The following is an 18204-nucleotide window of genomic DNA, read 5'->3' on the forward strand; positions in this document are numbered from 1 at the left end:
TTTTGAATTGTAATTGAAATAACAATTTGAAATAATGAAATTTTTAATAATGAAAAAATATATTTATATTAAAAATTTATTAATAATTTATTTAAACGAAATAATTCACGTTATTAGACAAATTCAAAAAAATTTCTTAATTATAGAAATAATGATATAATTTTCATTTCATTTTCATTTCACTTTTTACAATATTGTTCATATTAATAAATTCATATTGTTTCCACTAGTACAATTCTTTTTATAAAATTACTTATGAATTATATTATGAAGAAAAATCTTTTTTCTTATTTTATTTATTTTTTTTTTTCTTCACATAATTTATATTCGAGATAAAATTATTTTTGGATCTTTAACAACGTTTCTAATACCAACATAATATCATTTATATTGAAATAAAAACTTGAAAGTACGTTATTCTCTGTTTAGCTAAGCTTAAACCACTTGAAAATGTTTGTAAACGTTGCTTCAGATAAAAGACCATTAATATTCAAGGGCGAATTTTCTTTGTCTACAATGTGTTTTTCAATTCATCGACGGTCAATTTTAATATGTAATGTAATTCGTAGTTTACAATATTTAAATTACATCATAATTGATTACAGAATTATAAAAAATTGTATATTAATATAATATGTGATATAATTTTTCAATTAGATTTTATCTTTTTTTATGATATACTTATATTAATACAATCTTTTACTTTGACATTAATTTTATTTATTGATATATAATATTGCACACATTTAATGATTGCATATATTAAGTGTATATAATTGTATATTAATTAAAGGAATTATATTTTAATAATTATATTTTAATCTTCTATAATAATAATATTATAATTGATTTTTTATAAAAATTTTATTTATAAATAAAATTATAAAAGATTTCTAAATTATCACATAAAATAATTATATCAAATAATTATCGAATAAAAACTATAAATTTTTCTTTAATTTTTTGAAATTTAGTTGAATCATTATTATTAATATATTGATACATTTATCTCTATCTAAAACTTTAATATTTTTATGATACAATTATTACATATATATATAACATTTACATAAATTCTAAACATTTACAGAAATACAAATTTTAGCATCTTTTTTTTTTTTACTGTATAGTCTAATGTTTACAAATATTGTTATCTAATATTATTTTACTTTTTCTTAATTATTTTGCGAAAACAATATAGACTTTTATTTTTGCAATATAGAAAAAATTCTATATTTCAATAAAATTTAAAATCATAATTATTAATATAAGTAAGTTGGCATTATTATTATTGAATATATATATTTAAAATCTATATAAAGTATAAAATTAATTGATGTGATAATTCTTTATATTATAATTCTTATAATATTTTTTTTTTTATAAGTGATTATAACTTTGTTTAAAATAATAATCTATCTATTAATAATATAATTACTAAAAAAAAATTATCATTAAATTATTTTTATTAGATATTTCATATTTTTATTTATATGCTATATTACGTATACTATATGTAAATATGTAAGTACATATTTACATCTATATTTGTACTTTTTTTTTAATCAGTAGCAATGCGCAAATATTTAAGTGATACGGATAAATTATAATCGTTTTCTAAAAACTTCATTAATTTTTATTATAAAAAAAATATTAATTTTCTTCATTAAAAAAATAAATATATAATATGGACATAAAAAAAAATATTTAAAAAATATTTATAATATTGTTAATTTAATCAAATAATAATAAATAAAAAAATTTTATTATTCGCAAAACCTTTGATATTGTAATAAAAAAAATATTGATTGATATAAATTAATCTACTTCATAATTAATAATTAATTATTAATTAATTGTAATAAAAAAATCATAAATAACATTATAAAAAACACAATATTACGATTTATAGTTTAATTAATAATTAATTAAAATTTGTTTAAGAAAAATTAAAATTAAAGTTAAATTTATAACAATTTATATTTTATGTATAGATGGTTTTATATGTATAGATGATTGAAAAAATTCTTGGTTGAAAAAACTGTATTAAATTACACAAAAAAATACACATTTATTTTTACAACTCGATTGTCCTTTATTATATCGAAGTGACTATTGACACTATCCAGATGGCATACAGGCAATCCACGTATTCCATTGCGTCCTTGAATAGTAATAAAATAAACTTTGAAACTGTTTTATATCATACCTTTTTCGAGTGTTTAAAAAGACAATTTGTGTTAATATAATTTATGTTTATAATATCACTAAAAAAAAAATCAAGCTCTTAAAAAAGATGTGATTTTTTGTAAATTTTTTGTAAATTAAAATGTTTAATTTTTCAAATTTATATGTTTTTTACAAATACATTATTTATTTTATTATCTGTTATATATTTATTTTATATTATATATATTTATATATTTATTATTCTGTTATATATTTATTTTTTGCATAAATGACATTAAAATTATAGTAACTAGGAAAAAAAAGGGAAATAATAATAAAATATTGTAAGAATATAATTTGAGAGATTGCACGTTATTTATTATTTTTATATAAAAATCTATAGATTTTCGCACGCGTAATAAAAATTAAATGTGAAAATAAATGTTAATTAATTTTATTAAATGATGAGAACTGTATTAATATAATGATAATTATACATTCATAGCGTTCGATGAATCGGCAAATTTTTACATTTGAAATATGCATCATATAATATTTGTATATTTAAATCAATGTTTCTTAATCTTTTCAAGTTAATAAATCATTTTAAAAATAATTGGCTCTTCATTTATCAAAATTATAATTCTTGAAATGAAATTATAAAATAAAAATTTTTATCTATTTGAATTAATAATATTTTTTTTTTTAATAATATTTTGATATTTCTTTTCATTTAATTTGTTCAATGAGATTGTTCATTGATATCAATGTTCAAAAAAAAAAAAGAAAATATTTAAAAAAAAATATCATATATAAAAGTATTTATAATTGTATATTTAGAAATATATATCATAGTAAAATATATGTAATTTTTATGATATATCTGAAATATTTTCGCGATATATTGATATGTCATAATCAATCAGGAAAACATTGATCTAAATGAATGGATTCATAATTTATTATAATTATATCGCATTTATTATTTATCGACTTGTCCACCTATATATAGTTTAGATACTTTAGATATAATATATATCTGAATCGAAGAAATAATGATCATTAAATGTAATTACAGCCATGTATTATACAAATATTTGGGAAAAGTATATTTCAAATAGAAATGATATCGTGGCGATGTTCAGACTTGCACGGTATGAATGTTTACTCGAAACGTGATTTGCATGATTCGTTGCTACGATGAGTAATGAAAGAAGAAGGGGCTGCAATGATTATTGCCAGTAGAATTATCCATGGCTTAAGTTAGGACTCGAACGAGTTTCGCGTATACGTATGTATCACAGTATCGGTACACATATATACGGGAATGCGGTTGTATTCGCATATGTGTGTCACAAGCCGGCACAAGTGACTCATTCCCTTCTTTTGCCATTGCATCTCGTCAGCCGATCGTAATAATAGAACGAAATTGATTCACTCGTTGTACCGGTGATTCCAAGTTAGATACTCTTCAGATAGAATAAAGGAACCCATTTGTCCGCATCCTTCATCAGTACTTCTTTTATTGTAAGCCGATTAAGCTCGAACGTTACTTCTTATGTACAATTGATAAATAGATAATTTAATCGAATTTCGAATTTGCTTTGACATTTAAAATTTAGAGATAAATTTAATTTTAAGTCGAATTGTCCAAATTACTACCCGAACGTGTAGAACTTTAAGCTTTAAATTTGTTTAAGTTATTTAAATAATAGAATTCAATTCATAACTGATAATTAATAATATTTTTGTCTAAATTAAACGTTTTTCGAGAGTGCACAATAAAAATGAATTTGGATAATTATCGAACATATTAAGAAATTATATTGCATGATACTTTAATATAATAAAAATAATTTAATATTATTATTTAATATAATTATGCGATTAAAGTGTTCTATAATTTTAACGCTAACAATTTAAAGCATAGATAAATATAAATATGTTATATTTGTAACTAAATTGATTATCATTAAAATAGAATCACAATACTGTTTCATGACTCAGTAAAATTTATTTATATTTCTTGTAAAAGACCAGTTACTCAAGGTCGAATAAATCATTTTAGTATACAATAATAACTTGTAAATAAATTTTAAATTCTGATTTTCGCAATATTTTCTTTTGTCAACATATATCGATCTTTTTATGATAAAATAATTTATAAAATAGTTAAAAAAAAAATTAGTAAAAAAAATTTCTAATTTAATAGTGTATGAAACTAAGTATTATATATACGTATAATGTCCTGAATGACATCATTCTAGTCTCAATTCTAAGAGATCTTTGTTTATTTGAAGCATTTATGCAGTGGTTATCAAATCTATGTTAATTTAGAAATTATGTGTTATATATCTATATTTAACCTTTTCAAAATATTTGCCATATAAAGTATTATTATGAATTGGTTTATATAAAAAACCAATTTTACAACAAAACATTTTATTGCTGAAAAAAAATTGATTGAATGAAAAATGATTGAAAACTTTATTAGAATTATTTAATTTTTGATGTTAAGAGAGTCACTCTTTAATTATTTTTACAATAAAACTTTATTGATTGAAAATAATGATTGAAGAAACAAATAAGAAATAAGCGATTTGGGATAAAAAAATTTTATAGTAAATTTTATAGGAATTGGAAAAGATTTTCCATAAAATTATAATTTGAACGAATAGGAGATTAGTTTTGTTAATTTTTATACGATTATAAAGTGTTAATGTAATTATAAAATAAATAATAGGATTTTAAGATTTTACGATATTAACGACAATATTTATTATATTACAGAGTAAAACTTTATCTTTAAATTTTTCAACATTTTACGTGTATCAACATATTATCTGATAAAGAGACTGCAGTCTTATACGTATCATTTATTTGATTGGTAAATAGATAAAAGACACGTGCGTTACTAGTGCTTTTAAACATCGAATTATAGTAAGTTTGTGATGTACACGAGATGAAATTGTTTAAATTTGTCAAGAACAAATTGATTTGGTTGATAGACTGTTCGCATATATGCAAACTACTCTTGCATTATACTACTTGCATTATATAGACGAGTATTATTTAAATATCAGATATAGAATTCAAAATTATACCGATATTGGATTACTTTTAGACATAATTGTATATAGTATATCGTACGATTTATCGTGCAGTTTTGTTGTATAACGTTCTAGTTATTTATTCGTCTACCTCCCTCCATAGTTTCCTTCTTTCTCTCTCTGCTTTTTTTTTTGTAATTTAAAATAAGTATCATCGTGAACGCTAGGTCATCGATTCAATGTTATTTTGTCGATATGATAATCGGTTATCAACTGTAGGCCACGATCGAGTCGTGAAGCGCCATCGTTCCAATTTCGCAATGTTGTTTTCTTTATACATTCCACATGGCATACTTGATCAATTAGCACTCGCTATTGAATTCAACTCGATATTTGCGGTATCTGCCATAACAAACGTTAGCTATTTGTTTTTCGAACTTTTCACGAGTCACGTGTCTTACACAGGTGTGTCATTTTTTGCTCCTCCGTCTCACAGCTTCTCATTTGTACGCATAAATTTACGCTTCTGTCGTAATTAATTAACACTTAAAAATATGGTTGAAACGTTTTTCAATTTTTTTTTTACCAATCTCTCGCAACTCGTTTACCGTATCAATCTATCCTTTCCGATATTTCGAACACCGAACGATGTTTGTTCGATGTTTCTTAAGAATCGACGTTTCGAAAAACAATGCTATAATTCAAATAGATCAAAACATCGATCCGTATAAATTTTCTTTTTTTACACAGATAAGAATTAAGTATTAAAAAGAAAAACTTTGTCGCGTCATGCAAAATCAACTCGGAAACCATCGCTATAAATAGTTACATGCGCGACCGCATGTGTTTTATTATCACTTGGCGAGGTTTGCGAACAGATATCGCATCCATATTTGAGATGCTTAGTCACGCGACCTCGGTTATTCGAAAGGCTTCTCCTCTAGTTTGCTACAGATGAATTTTGAGAATAAGGGTTTGTGCGCGAATATTTGGCTTACAGTACGCATCTTATTCGTAAAATATATACTATATATATATATATATATATAGAAGAGAAATGTTCGCACGTCATCAAGTTTTTTTACAAGGGCGATCTCCTGAAATTTTATCGTTCGCACGATAAGATATTAAACATCTTGATAGAATATTTAGATATTAAGAAATGAACGGTTGGTAAAACATCTACTACGCGATATTTTCTAATTGGAATTATTAGATCGCAATAGAAATTTACAATCTATTTTCGCATTTTTACATCGCGAAACAATAATCTAAGAAACAATCGTTCGTCCTTGAAAATTTTAAGATGACGCAGCTAGTATTGGATAGATTTGTATTGCGGTGGTATTATGGATGTATTGTTACGATACATAATTGACACGTGTCAAAGATAAAAATGAATAATTAGCAAGAAATGGTAAAAAGTACGAATACATTTCGTTTTAATTAGATTGGATGAGTTCTATATTTCCTGTTAATATTTTTGAAAAAATCGTTTTCTGCATTTTGAACTTTTGTCTACGCGAAACAACAGAGTATGCAAAACAAAAGGAATAATTACATAGACGCGCGAGATAAGTTTGCAAAACTACACCCACGAACAGCGGTGAAAGTACGAATGACTGTTAGCTGCATACTTATGTAGTTACGTTTCCTTACTCTGTTATATTGCACGATTATCATAGACATTATATTATATAGACAAGACGTTAATTGTTCTCGTCATCGTCGTATTGTCTAAATCTCGGAAAATTTTATCAATAGAAATAAATTAAAATAAATAGGAATCATTTGATAATATTACATTGTAACCAAATTTCACTTTGACCATTTTTGAATTCAATATAACGTTATTAATTTATAATTAGGATTTCTTTTTGTTTTTAATTCGTGAATATTTAAATATTTAAAATACAATTTATTATTTATTTATTACAATTATTCGTTAAAATCACGTGGTTTTTATAATTATATCACATAATTACTATAATTACATTTATCGATCAAATAATTGCGATATGTATTAAAAATATGTTATTATTAATAATATTAGGTTTTATAACGAAGAAAAAAAAACAATTGATCGTTTTCACGAGGTATGCGTATTATAGAAAGAACTCTAACGCTTTGTAATATATGAAATACGAGTATTTCTAAAGCAATCTATTATGTCATTGATAAAATTAGAAATATTATTATTATTCTATTCGTGCAAAATATATACGTTATATAAATAAATTTAAATATTTCCTTATTATATTTATTTTAATAAACATAGATAAATATTAAAAATACTTATATCTTTTTTTTTTATAACGTTCTTACATATTTATTATATTTATTAAATATAAGAAATGTTCACCGATTGATTCTTAATTTTTCATTTGGTATCATGGAATAATATATAATTATTATCGATATGAAATTCATAAATCGTATCTATCGAATGATTTCGCTTGTTTTATCCGGCAGACAACGGAACGTAACATATCATACGGAAGTTTCCAATTTTTTTCAGAGCACGAACATTTATCAGAAAGAATTCTAAAGTCCAATCATAGCGAAACGGCATAAACGATAATACATGTTCAAGACCGTGCTGAAACAAGTTTGTTTTTAACAAGGTCAGTTTTATACTATTTCTTTGATAGCGATAAACATTAAAAACAAAAATGAAATGTAAATTTGTTTTTCGTTTTTGAAGTGTTGCTTGTCCGCGATCGATGCTATTTCGATATAACGAAAATAAATCGAACAATACGCGAACAATAGAATTTTCCTACGCGATAATACAAATATTGACGTTCATAGAATAACAAGATATCGGTTTCGCGTTTAATTCTCGTAATACGAGCCGCCAATTACGATGCTCGGATGAAAAATGAAGCTAGACCCAAATTTATCTAATTTGTATTATTTAATTAGCGTTATCGCGAAATAGATAAGTAATCTACGTGAAAAATGAGGCAGACGTCGGACGGTAAGTGTTAATGACAAAATTGTAACGTTCGATCTCGTTATCGTCCCTTGACACACGGATACGCGTTAGATTACTTAACGGATTAATACGAAATGCGGTAAGTTCGTAGTGATCGATGAAAGAATCGTCGAAGGGAAGGCGAGTTGGTCGTATGACGAATCGGTGGACACGCGACGTAGCCGTACGCCGTCGCTCCCACCGTCGTTGTCCGTCCAATACCGAAGTGAAAAGTGACGCTAGTCACCAGCCTCTTGAAGCGAGTGGTGACGCCCCGCGCCGGGTCAGCCTCTCGGCTACGCGCCACCAACTTAAGTGAGTACTTACATACCGTAGTAATGTTTACGCTGCGTTCGCGATCGAATGCCTATCTTATGTATCTCGCGATGTTGTGCTAATCGTGCCGAGTTTAACCGGGTGTAATGCGTTCCGAGAACAAAAAATCGTCCGATTCGACGAATCCTCGCCCGTGTTTTCCACTCGACCAACTATAAATATTATAATTCGATGAAACGGAATCCGTTTCACCTAATTTCTTTCGCTTCTTGTATTACATTGATATTCAATTTTTTTTTTTCCTCACCTACTATAACGCGTCGTCAATTTCCGATTCGATTCGATTCGTGATTAACGATATTTCCATACTGTGTATTATTAATATCGAGTGCGACGCCAACGATGCCAATCTATCATTATCACAGGTTCAAATATTCTATCGCGATCGTGGTTAAATGTTAATCTCAAGGATTTTTAAACTGTATTTGTGCTTTTTTGACCAAGTGATCGTCCGAGAAAGAGGAACACACAGTGTATATTTGTGTTTATTTGAACGTGATTAATATGCGTCGACGGAGGTGAATTTAATATACCGTGGAAGATTGTTGTGAAAGAGAGAAAGGAACATCTGGCAAAGTAAAGGTGCTAAAGAGTTGCTTACTACGAGAAAATACATTTACGCTGGACGTTCTCGAACATGCACTCCTACACGTATTGTACCGTTTACCGTACCTTGAAAATTCTCGAGATATAATACCGGTTTATATGTACTATTAACAATAAGGTGAAACTATCGATCGATCGAAGAAAAGATTCGGATTAAGCTCTTCTGGAGCTTAAATGGCGACTATGGGAGTTATCGTATATATACCAAGTAGGTAATTTTTTTTCTGAATGAAACTTAAACGCATTTCGATTCATCCAATCATTGAATATCTGGTATTTTCGTACTTTATACTTTATGCCAGTTTTTTTTTATTTGTCTGACATTAAAGATCAATTATGTAAATTACTGTGATTTGCAATTTCGATGTTTTGAACATCGTACGTTTATCGATTCTTTATATTATTTAGATCTAATTGCGATCAAAAATTTAAAAAAAAAAAAAAAAAATGTAAATAACATACTATAAATTTGCTGATTTGTCACAACTTGGAAGAGAAAAGAAACGTAATAAATGCGTTAACTTTGGAATTCGTGCATATATGTATATATACATATACATATGTAAGTAGTTAGGTATAGTTCACAATGTGCATGGTACGTCACGTGTTTGATGTGCCATCGACCTAAATGTACTCTGGATTAACTCTGTACCCAGGATTGAATCTATCAGACTCGAATAGGGTTTGATTTAAGCGGCGTAAGACAGGAATTATTAATTATTTCAATAAGAATAACGTTATATAATATTACGTTACTCGTGTATATATTCTATTAAAGAGTAAATAAGAAAGTCTGATAACTTATCGCTAAAATCAAAACTGCTGAGTCACAGCGATTCAACAATTTACTCTGTGAATTTGCTTATATATATATATATATATACATATATACATATATACATATATGTTATATTTTTATTTATATGTTATATTTTATTTGTTTGTCACATTAATTTATTTCTTATTGGATATAATAAAATATAAAAAAATTTCTTATTGGATATAAAAAAATATAAATATAATGAAAATATAAATATAATAAATGAAAAATTATAAATAATAACAACTGAATGAATAAAACAACAATAATATCGAGTAAATTGTAAAAACATCATGGAGCGTATATGAATACGATTAATTAAAATCGCAAAAAAATTTTATCGTTCCGATAGTAATAGATAATGTCAAATTATTATTTCTGGAAATAGAATTTATATAGAAATTATATTTATATCTGTCTGTCTCTGTCTATCTGTCTGTCTCTGTCTCTGTCTCTGTCTCTCTGTCTCTATCTCTATCTCTCTGTCTGTCTGTCTCTCTCTCTCTCTCTCTCTCGTATCGATAAAGTGATAAATACATTTGTTGAGAAACTAATATTTCTAAAAAAACGAAAGTCTTTAAAAATTAATAATTTTAAAATATAAAATGTAATATATAGCAAGTATTATACCGAGAAATGAAAAAAAATTGCAATAAAGCATTGTATTTCCTTTCGCAAAATTAGTTGATAAGAACGAATGAAACTTGATCTTAGTCACGTACGATTCTGTGGCAGCTGAATGTGCTGAATGATTCTAAGAAACGTATTATCAGTGTGCTAGTGCATCTTAGAACCCGGTCACACGAGTGTTCATGCTACAGACGTTACGATGAATATAAAAAAAATTTCATAATTATAAAAAAATATTGCATCACTAAACTATTCCGAGAGATATAGAAACGGGAATTTTGATTTAACTTATAAATGAAGAAAAAAAAGCGTAAATTAAGATGTGCTAACGTATAATAAATAATACATGAGTATGCATCTATCTATACTTTGTGATCAATTAAATTGAAAATTAAAAAAACTAAATTTTTTTAATTATTCTCATATATCATGAATCATCGTTTGATATTTTTTATTAATCGGATTATAGTTGAAATTAAAGAGAAATTAGCGATCGAACAAAAAAAAAAACATTAATTATTCTGAGAATGTCAAAATATATCAAGCTATTTGCAATATTATATTTAATCAAAATTCTTATTCGATGCAAAATTTGAGTATGAGTAATTATAATCTTTTTTAACGATAAAAAATAATTCAGATTTATATATATATATATATATATATATATATTATTTTTTGTCGTTGTACTGACATGATGCTCGACCGATATAGCTCGTATGCATTCCAACGTTATGCTATAACTGACGTTACAAGTTATAATGTTCGTCGCAACGATCGTTCTATCGAAGCTCGTGTGACCGAGTTCCTAATCTTTGAAAGTAACGTTCCGACATTAACTTCTTCTCGTATATTTGACATACGTTCTAAAGTGATATTTTTCTTCAAATTTATATTTTTTTCGTAATATGTTATTTTTCGATCACAATATTGTCTTTAGCCTGTGTACATATGAATATTTAATAAAATATAACGATGATTATATTCAAATATTTTCATTCGTATTTATTTTTATATGCATATATTTTTATTTCTTGATCAGATGTATCCTGTTCGATATCTTTGATTTACATATGTAGATGAATTTATTCCAGATTAACATGTAAAATCAATATAATTCTTGTTTATAATGGTTTTCTTTATTTTTCTACATAATTTGTTATGATATTTTATCTTGAATAATTAATAAATCTTAAAATATAGCTAATACGTATAAATAGGCATGGTTAATCAACAAGTAATCCACGCGACTAATGGACCTTGAGCCTTCCTCTGCGGTACGCGTATTTTTATTTTGTTTGCTAATGAAAATCGTGCATATACATTATTTTTCAACTCATTATATTATAGAATATTGTAAAGATTTTAAAAATATTACTTGTTTGATTCTCTTTTATCGTTAAACGTATTCGAACAACATTTCAAACGAAATTCGAAAATGTTTATATTTTGTATAAAAAAAAATCAATTAATAGAAACATATTTAATATAAACAATTCATAATTATAAAAATATCTATATTTATGATAGTTAAACAAATTATCCACATAGAAATGTTTATTAATCTTGCAATTCTTTTTTTTGCATTTAATTATATTATATTAACATATAATTATATAGTCTAAAAATAAATATTTGAAGATATACCAATGAACTTTATTGAAATTGTGTAGTATAAAAAAAAAAAAAATGCAAAAGACACGTCAAATCTATAAAACTTTAATATATCGTTCAATCGAGATAACATATTACCATCGTATGGTTAAAAAATATATATGTAACATTAATTTATAAAGCAATAAGCTCTCTTTTTTCTTTTCTTAATATTTCTTAAAATTAATTTCACAATATTTCAAGTATATATAATAATGAATAAAAATAAACGTTTGTTAAAAGGGAAATAAAATTCTAATTTTAAATCAAAACCAAATATTTTTGTACTTATTCGCAATATAAGCTTTTATTTGTAAATAAATAAAACTGCAGATGAAATGAAATGAAATATTTATAATGAATCGTTTTATAAAATTATTTTTATATTTATTCACATCAATATTTTTGTCAGGATTTTTTGCTTGATTTTAAAAAATTGTTTCTTTTATCATATTTAATCGTAACAATAATAATATATTAATTAATTTTCAAATGAAATGTTATAGGCATGTACACCATGCGCATGCTAGATAATGGTAATAACAACGCTTCTGGTCCAACGGGAGCAGCAGCCTTGTCAGGAGTTCAGACAGCTGGTGGTACAACCTCTTCGGCAACAGGAGTTACGACACTTCCGGGTGTAACGGATGAAAGGATGGATGCATCGAGCGATAGTGCTGTCAGCAGTATGGGCAGCGAACGTGTACCATCCCTTTCGGATGGCGAGTGGATGGAAACTGGATCTAATTCCAGCCATACACAAGCGGATTCTCATTATACTATGGATTATGCTAGGTGATTAAATTATATTGAAAAAAATCGAATTATTTCGATTTTTCGGTTTAATAATAAATCAATATTAAAATAATGAGAAAATATTAAATATGAAATTAATTTAATTCTTTTTAACAAATGTTCAACAAAAAAATATTAAAAATACATAAAAAAAATAATTATCAAATATTGATTCTTTTATGCGATAATATTATTCGTTTTATGTTTAGCAAATACCGCATGTCGTACGATTGTAGCTATTCCGTTTCCGGAAGAAATGCTGGTTCTCCAAGATGTCAAACGGAGCGTACGATGCCTCCGGTTGCTCAGAAAAAGCATCAAATGTTTGCAAAACGATATTTTCAGGAACAAGGAACTGGTTAGTTTTTAAACGCGAGCGATCGAATGTCTCAATATAGTATGTGATAAAGATTTAATGAATTTAAAAATGTATTGTATACGTGGTAGGTTCGCCTCTCGGAGCTACAGCACATCCGACAACTCCAATGAAGTACGAATATGATTCTCATACAGTTGGTGCTGGAGCACCGGGAAATGCTTATTCTGGACCGATCGAGGGTGCAGCTGGACCTCAACCTGAAATAAAATATAGTTGTAGTGTAGATTTTAGTCGGCATCAATCAGGTAAATGCATGATATGCATATAACATTTTATTATTATATTTAATATTAAATAATAATAATCTTTTTTTTTTCTATATTTTTAGGACGTTCAGCTATAGAACATGTTCATCATAATCATACGTATCATTTACCTGCAGAAAGTTCTGGATCTCTTCAGCGTCCAGTTTCTCGTGATAAAAAAGGTAAAGTATTATATATTATAATAAAATATAATAAAATAACAATATAATTATTCATTGTTTTATTTTAGTGCAATATAATTCTTTTTTTTAATTGATTAATATTTTTTTTCTTCAGTACGTAAAAATGATGGTGAAGAGCATCTAACTAGAGATGAGAAAAGAGCAAGAGCATTGAACGTTCCTATTCCGGTGAACGATATTATTAATCTTCCAATGGATGAGTTTAATGAACGTCTTAGTAAATATGATCTCAGTGAAGCTCAATTATCTTTGATACGTGACATTAGAAGACGGGGAAAGAATAAAGTTGCCGCCCAAAATTGTCGCAAGCGTAAACTAGATCAAATTATTAGTCTCGCTGATGAAGTAAAAGAAATGAGGGATCGTAAAATGAGGCTCGTTCGTGAACGAGAATTCATGCTTATAGAAAGACAACGCGTGAAAGATAAATTTAGTCAACTTTATCGTCATGTGTTTCAAGTTGGTATATTTTATTAATTATCTCATTACATATATATATATCATAATATAATTATATTTAATTAATTATGCTCAATCCATGAAAAAAATTTTAAACATTTCTATTATTTAATTTATAGTCTTTGCGCGATCCTGATGGAAATCAATATCATCCGTATGAATATAGTCTTCAACAATCTGCCGATGGAAATGTATTGTTAGTGCCAAGGAATCAGACGAATCCTCATCATCCTCGTTCTACGACAATGGAACCAAAAACGAAACCTGATCCTGAACATAAAGAATGAATTTATCGAAAAATTAAAAACGTTTGATAAGAAAAAAACTCTATTTTCTTCATATACTAATATCGTACTTTTGCAAAAAATAAAGATAAACGCGGTGCTAAGACGAAATATTATTTACGATTTTAAATATTACGAAGAATTTGCGAGGAAAATTCATTGCTTTATTATTCGGGATATTTTGCAACATGTTTAAATAAACAAAGAAATTCATCAAAAATATTTCAAAGACTCACATTGAGTTATATGTTTCTTTACGATTAAGAAAAGAAAATAATCACCAAACGTAAAAAAAATATTGAATGTACATATAATATATAGTATAAATAAACCAATGAATGACAGAAATAGAAAAAAAGTAGACAACATTTAAAATATCTAGATTTAATACTTAAAGTATTAAATTCTACATATACATTTAAATATAAAAAAATATGTATTTATTATTTGGATTAATATAATTATAAGTCGATCTTTTTTCTATAAAAAAAAGTTATATTATAAAATGTTTTAAATGTCACTTTTTTCCTATTCAACTTCAAGGGAACACTATTACAATAGTATAATTAAAATAATTTTTCTGTAATTTTCTTTTATTATTTTATACATACACACAGACACACAATTTTAATTCTGAATACATGTATGTACATGTACGTTTTTTACGCACCGTGATTATATTATATACATAGAGTATAATGCCTTTCTGCAAAAAAAAAAAAAATTGAATGCATTTCGGCGCAGTTATTTCAGTTATAAATATATTATAGTATATTTCATATAACTGATAATGATTCCATGATTATTGAATATAATTTAGAAATTATTAAATGTAATTTTTTATCTCAATGAAATTACTTTCAAAATTATTAACTTGCCAAACTTTATAAATATTTTCATATTTTGATAAAGAAATAAATAAAAAATGTCATAAGTGTGTTATACATTATTCAATATGGAAGAGATAAAATATATTTACATAAATGATGTGAAATGTGAAATAAACATTCAAACAAAACAATTGAACAAAATATTTATATCTTGCAATGATAAAAATCAGGAATTTTTAATGCAAAGTTAATCTGCATTTAAATTATAAATTATATAAAAAAAAACAATTTAAATAATAAAAAATATATGTTAAAGAGACATCGAATAATATATATTATTCTATGAACTGTTTAATGTTCTGTACAGAAAACTGCTCCAAAAATGTTAAATTTCAATCCGTTCAAATGAAATATTAACAATAAATTGTAATATAAAGTGATAAAGATATCTAGTAATTAATATGACTATGTGGATAATTTTAACACAATGTGTTGTATTGCTACAATATTAATAATAGTATTGTTTGAAATACGAACGAAAATATAACAAATATAACATATTTTTATATAATGTAAGGGACGAATAATGTTTAGGTATTTCACATTTGTCTTTGTATGTATATATTAATATTAATATTAATATAATTAGAATAATTTTCTATAAATATTATACATATATAAATATCAGATATATGTATTTATATACATTTCACATATATATATATAAATACATATATATATACAGAATAATAATGAAATATATATTATAAGATTAAAACGAGAAAGATACTGTTTACGACGACAATTTATAATAGTCAAATCTTTATTAATATTTACATACACAATTGTATTTATATTATGGGTGTAGGCTGCCTTTACATACTGTATTTGGCGAGTGGAGATCATTAAGAATATTATTAAGAATTAAAAAAAAAGAATAATTTACAACTATTCTGTTTGCGAATTGTACAAACAAATCAGATTTATACAAATCCTTAATTCCATCTGATCGCATTGTCATTTTATGATCTCCCATGTCATTAAATTTCTATATTGTATAAATAAAGCTGAATAAACCTTTGGGGAAATTACTCTCTACACATTTTAATACAATATATATATGCATGATATTTTTATCCATTTTTTTTTTATTATTTTCAAAAAATTGGCAAATAAAAATAAAACTATCATTGAAATCACTACATTCACATAATAATTATATAATTAATATAATTTTATTTATATAATTAATATAATATAATATATAATAATGATATGTTAAATACAATTTTTATAAAATACTGCATAAGTTATATACCAGTTATATAGCACATAATATATGATATATCTATGCAACATGAGCTTTATAATATTAATAACATTTAATAATGTTAGAAAATATTATAATTGTAATATTGTTATTAATATTAAAATTAACTTAAAATTAATCTTTGAATTTTACAATAAGATTTATATTATTATTTTACACTTTTAACATTTTCTAATGGAATATTTTTAAAAGAATTGTGTTTTAATTTTAACAAACGTAATAATATTATAATATAAATATTAATATATTATTTAATTATATTATATAATAAAAAGATGCAATACAAAAGAAATAAAGACAAAAATAATATAAGCAAATATATAATTTTTTTAAATAAAATCTTTTTATTAAAGAATTATTATATCTTGAACAAATATATTTTGCCATTATTTGCAAAATATAAATATTTTTTATAATACAATATTTATTTTATTTTAAATGCATATTAATTCTTATTTCTATTATTATGTTAATGAAATGTTAATAACCGCTACATAATATTAATTTTTTGCATAATTAATAGTTTAATAATTATTCAAACAAAAGAATCTTAATTACATCATTAATTAATATATTAAAAATATATATACATACTATATATACATGATTCCATTCCATAAAATTGTTAATAATTTTATTAATATTCTTGATCGACATATAATAATATTTTTAATCGACATACATATATACATACAGTTTTTAGCTTTATCCCATATTTATTACTATAAATATCCTTCTGTCAACTATACATATATTTCATAAATATTTATATATATTTACAATAAAAATAATTTCGAAAATTATATATTTTATATCTTTAAATTTAAGCTATATATATTTTATAATAAAATATGTTTTAATATTATTAAATATTTTTCGTTGTTTTATATTATTTTATATTATTCTTTCTAATATGCTATAAATTATATAATAATTTTATAATTAGCAATTTCATACTGCATTTTTCTTATTACATCTAATTTAAGAATATTTTTAATAAAACAATTTCTGAAATTTTATCACATAAATATAAGCTTTTTAATATTACAACAAATAATAAAAATTTTTCAATCTTTATGATAAAAATATTATTTTATAAAATATGCAATGACATTTGTAAAAATGTAATAGAATTAATAAAATATTATTAAAATTTTTAAGATTTCATACATTTTATGAAATTTAATTATCAATAATTTAATTAACTAATAACTATATACATATATTATAAATGTATATTACATATGTATATTATGAAAAATATAAGATATTTGAAACTTATTAAATTTTTGATAAAAATTTAATAACTACTAAAAAGAAACATAATTGATTAATATAATTTAATTAAGTAAATTATTATGTAATAATGTTTTCAATATAATATTATAAATAATAATTAGTAATAATAATAATCGTTGTTATGACAACTATAAATACA

At 24.4% G+C, this 18204-nt stretch overlaps 1 protein-coding gene across 6 annotated transcripts in view; it reads left to right on the plus strand.

The window, feature by feature from the left end:
- The window catches only part of LOC122715913 (segmentation protein cap'n'collar), a 74852-nt gene extending 59870 nt beyond the window's left edge, over positions 1-14982 (plus strand). For all 6 annotated transcript variants that reach the window (XM_043938497.1, XM_043938495.1, XM_043938498.1 and 3 more), the window contains 6 exons: positions 12748-13036; positions 13246-13394; positions 13484-13660; positions 13744-13842; positions 13958-14322; positions 14442-14982. In XM_043938497.1, the coding sequence (XP_043794432.1) occupies positions 12748-13036; positions 13246-13394; positions 13484-13660; positions 13744-13842; positions 13958-14322; positions 14442-14609 (1247 nt within the window). In that variant the 3' untranslated portion in view covers positions 14610-14982. The remainder of the gene's footprint in view (positions 1-12747; positions 13037-13245; positions 13395-13483; positions 13661-13743; positions 13843-13957; positions 14323-14441) is intronic.
- Positions 14983-18204: the final 3222 nt, after the last annotated feature.

The sequence above is a fragment of the Apis laboriosa genome, unplaced genomic scaffold, assembly GCF_014066325.1.
Source record: "Apis laboriosa isolate Shangri-la unplaced genomic scaffold, ASM1406632v1 scaffold40_cov151, whole genome shotgun sequence".
Classification (NCBI taxonomy): Eukaryota; Metazoa; Arthropoda; class Insecta; order Hymenoptera; family Apidae; genus Apis; species Apis laboriosa.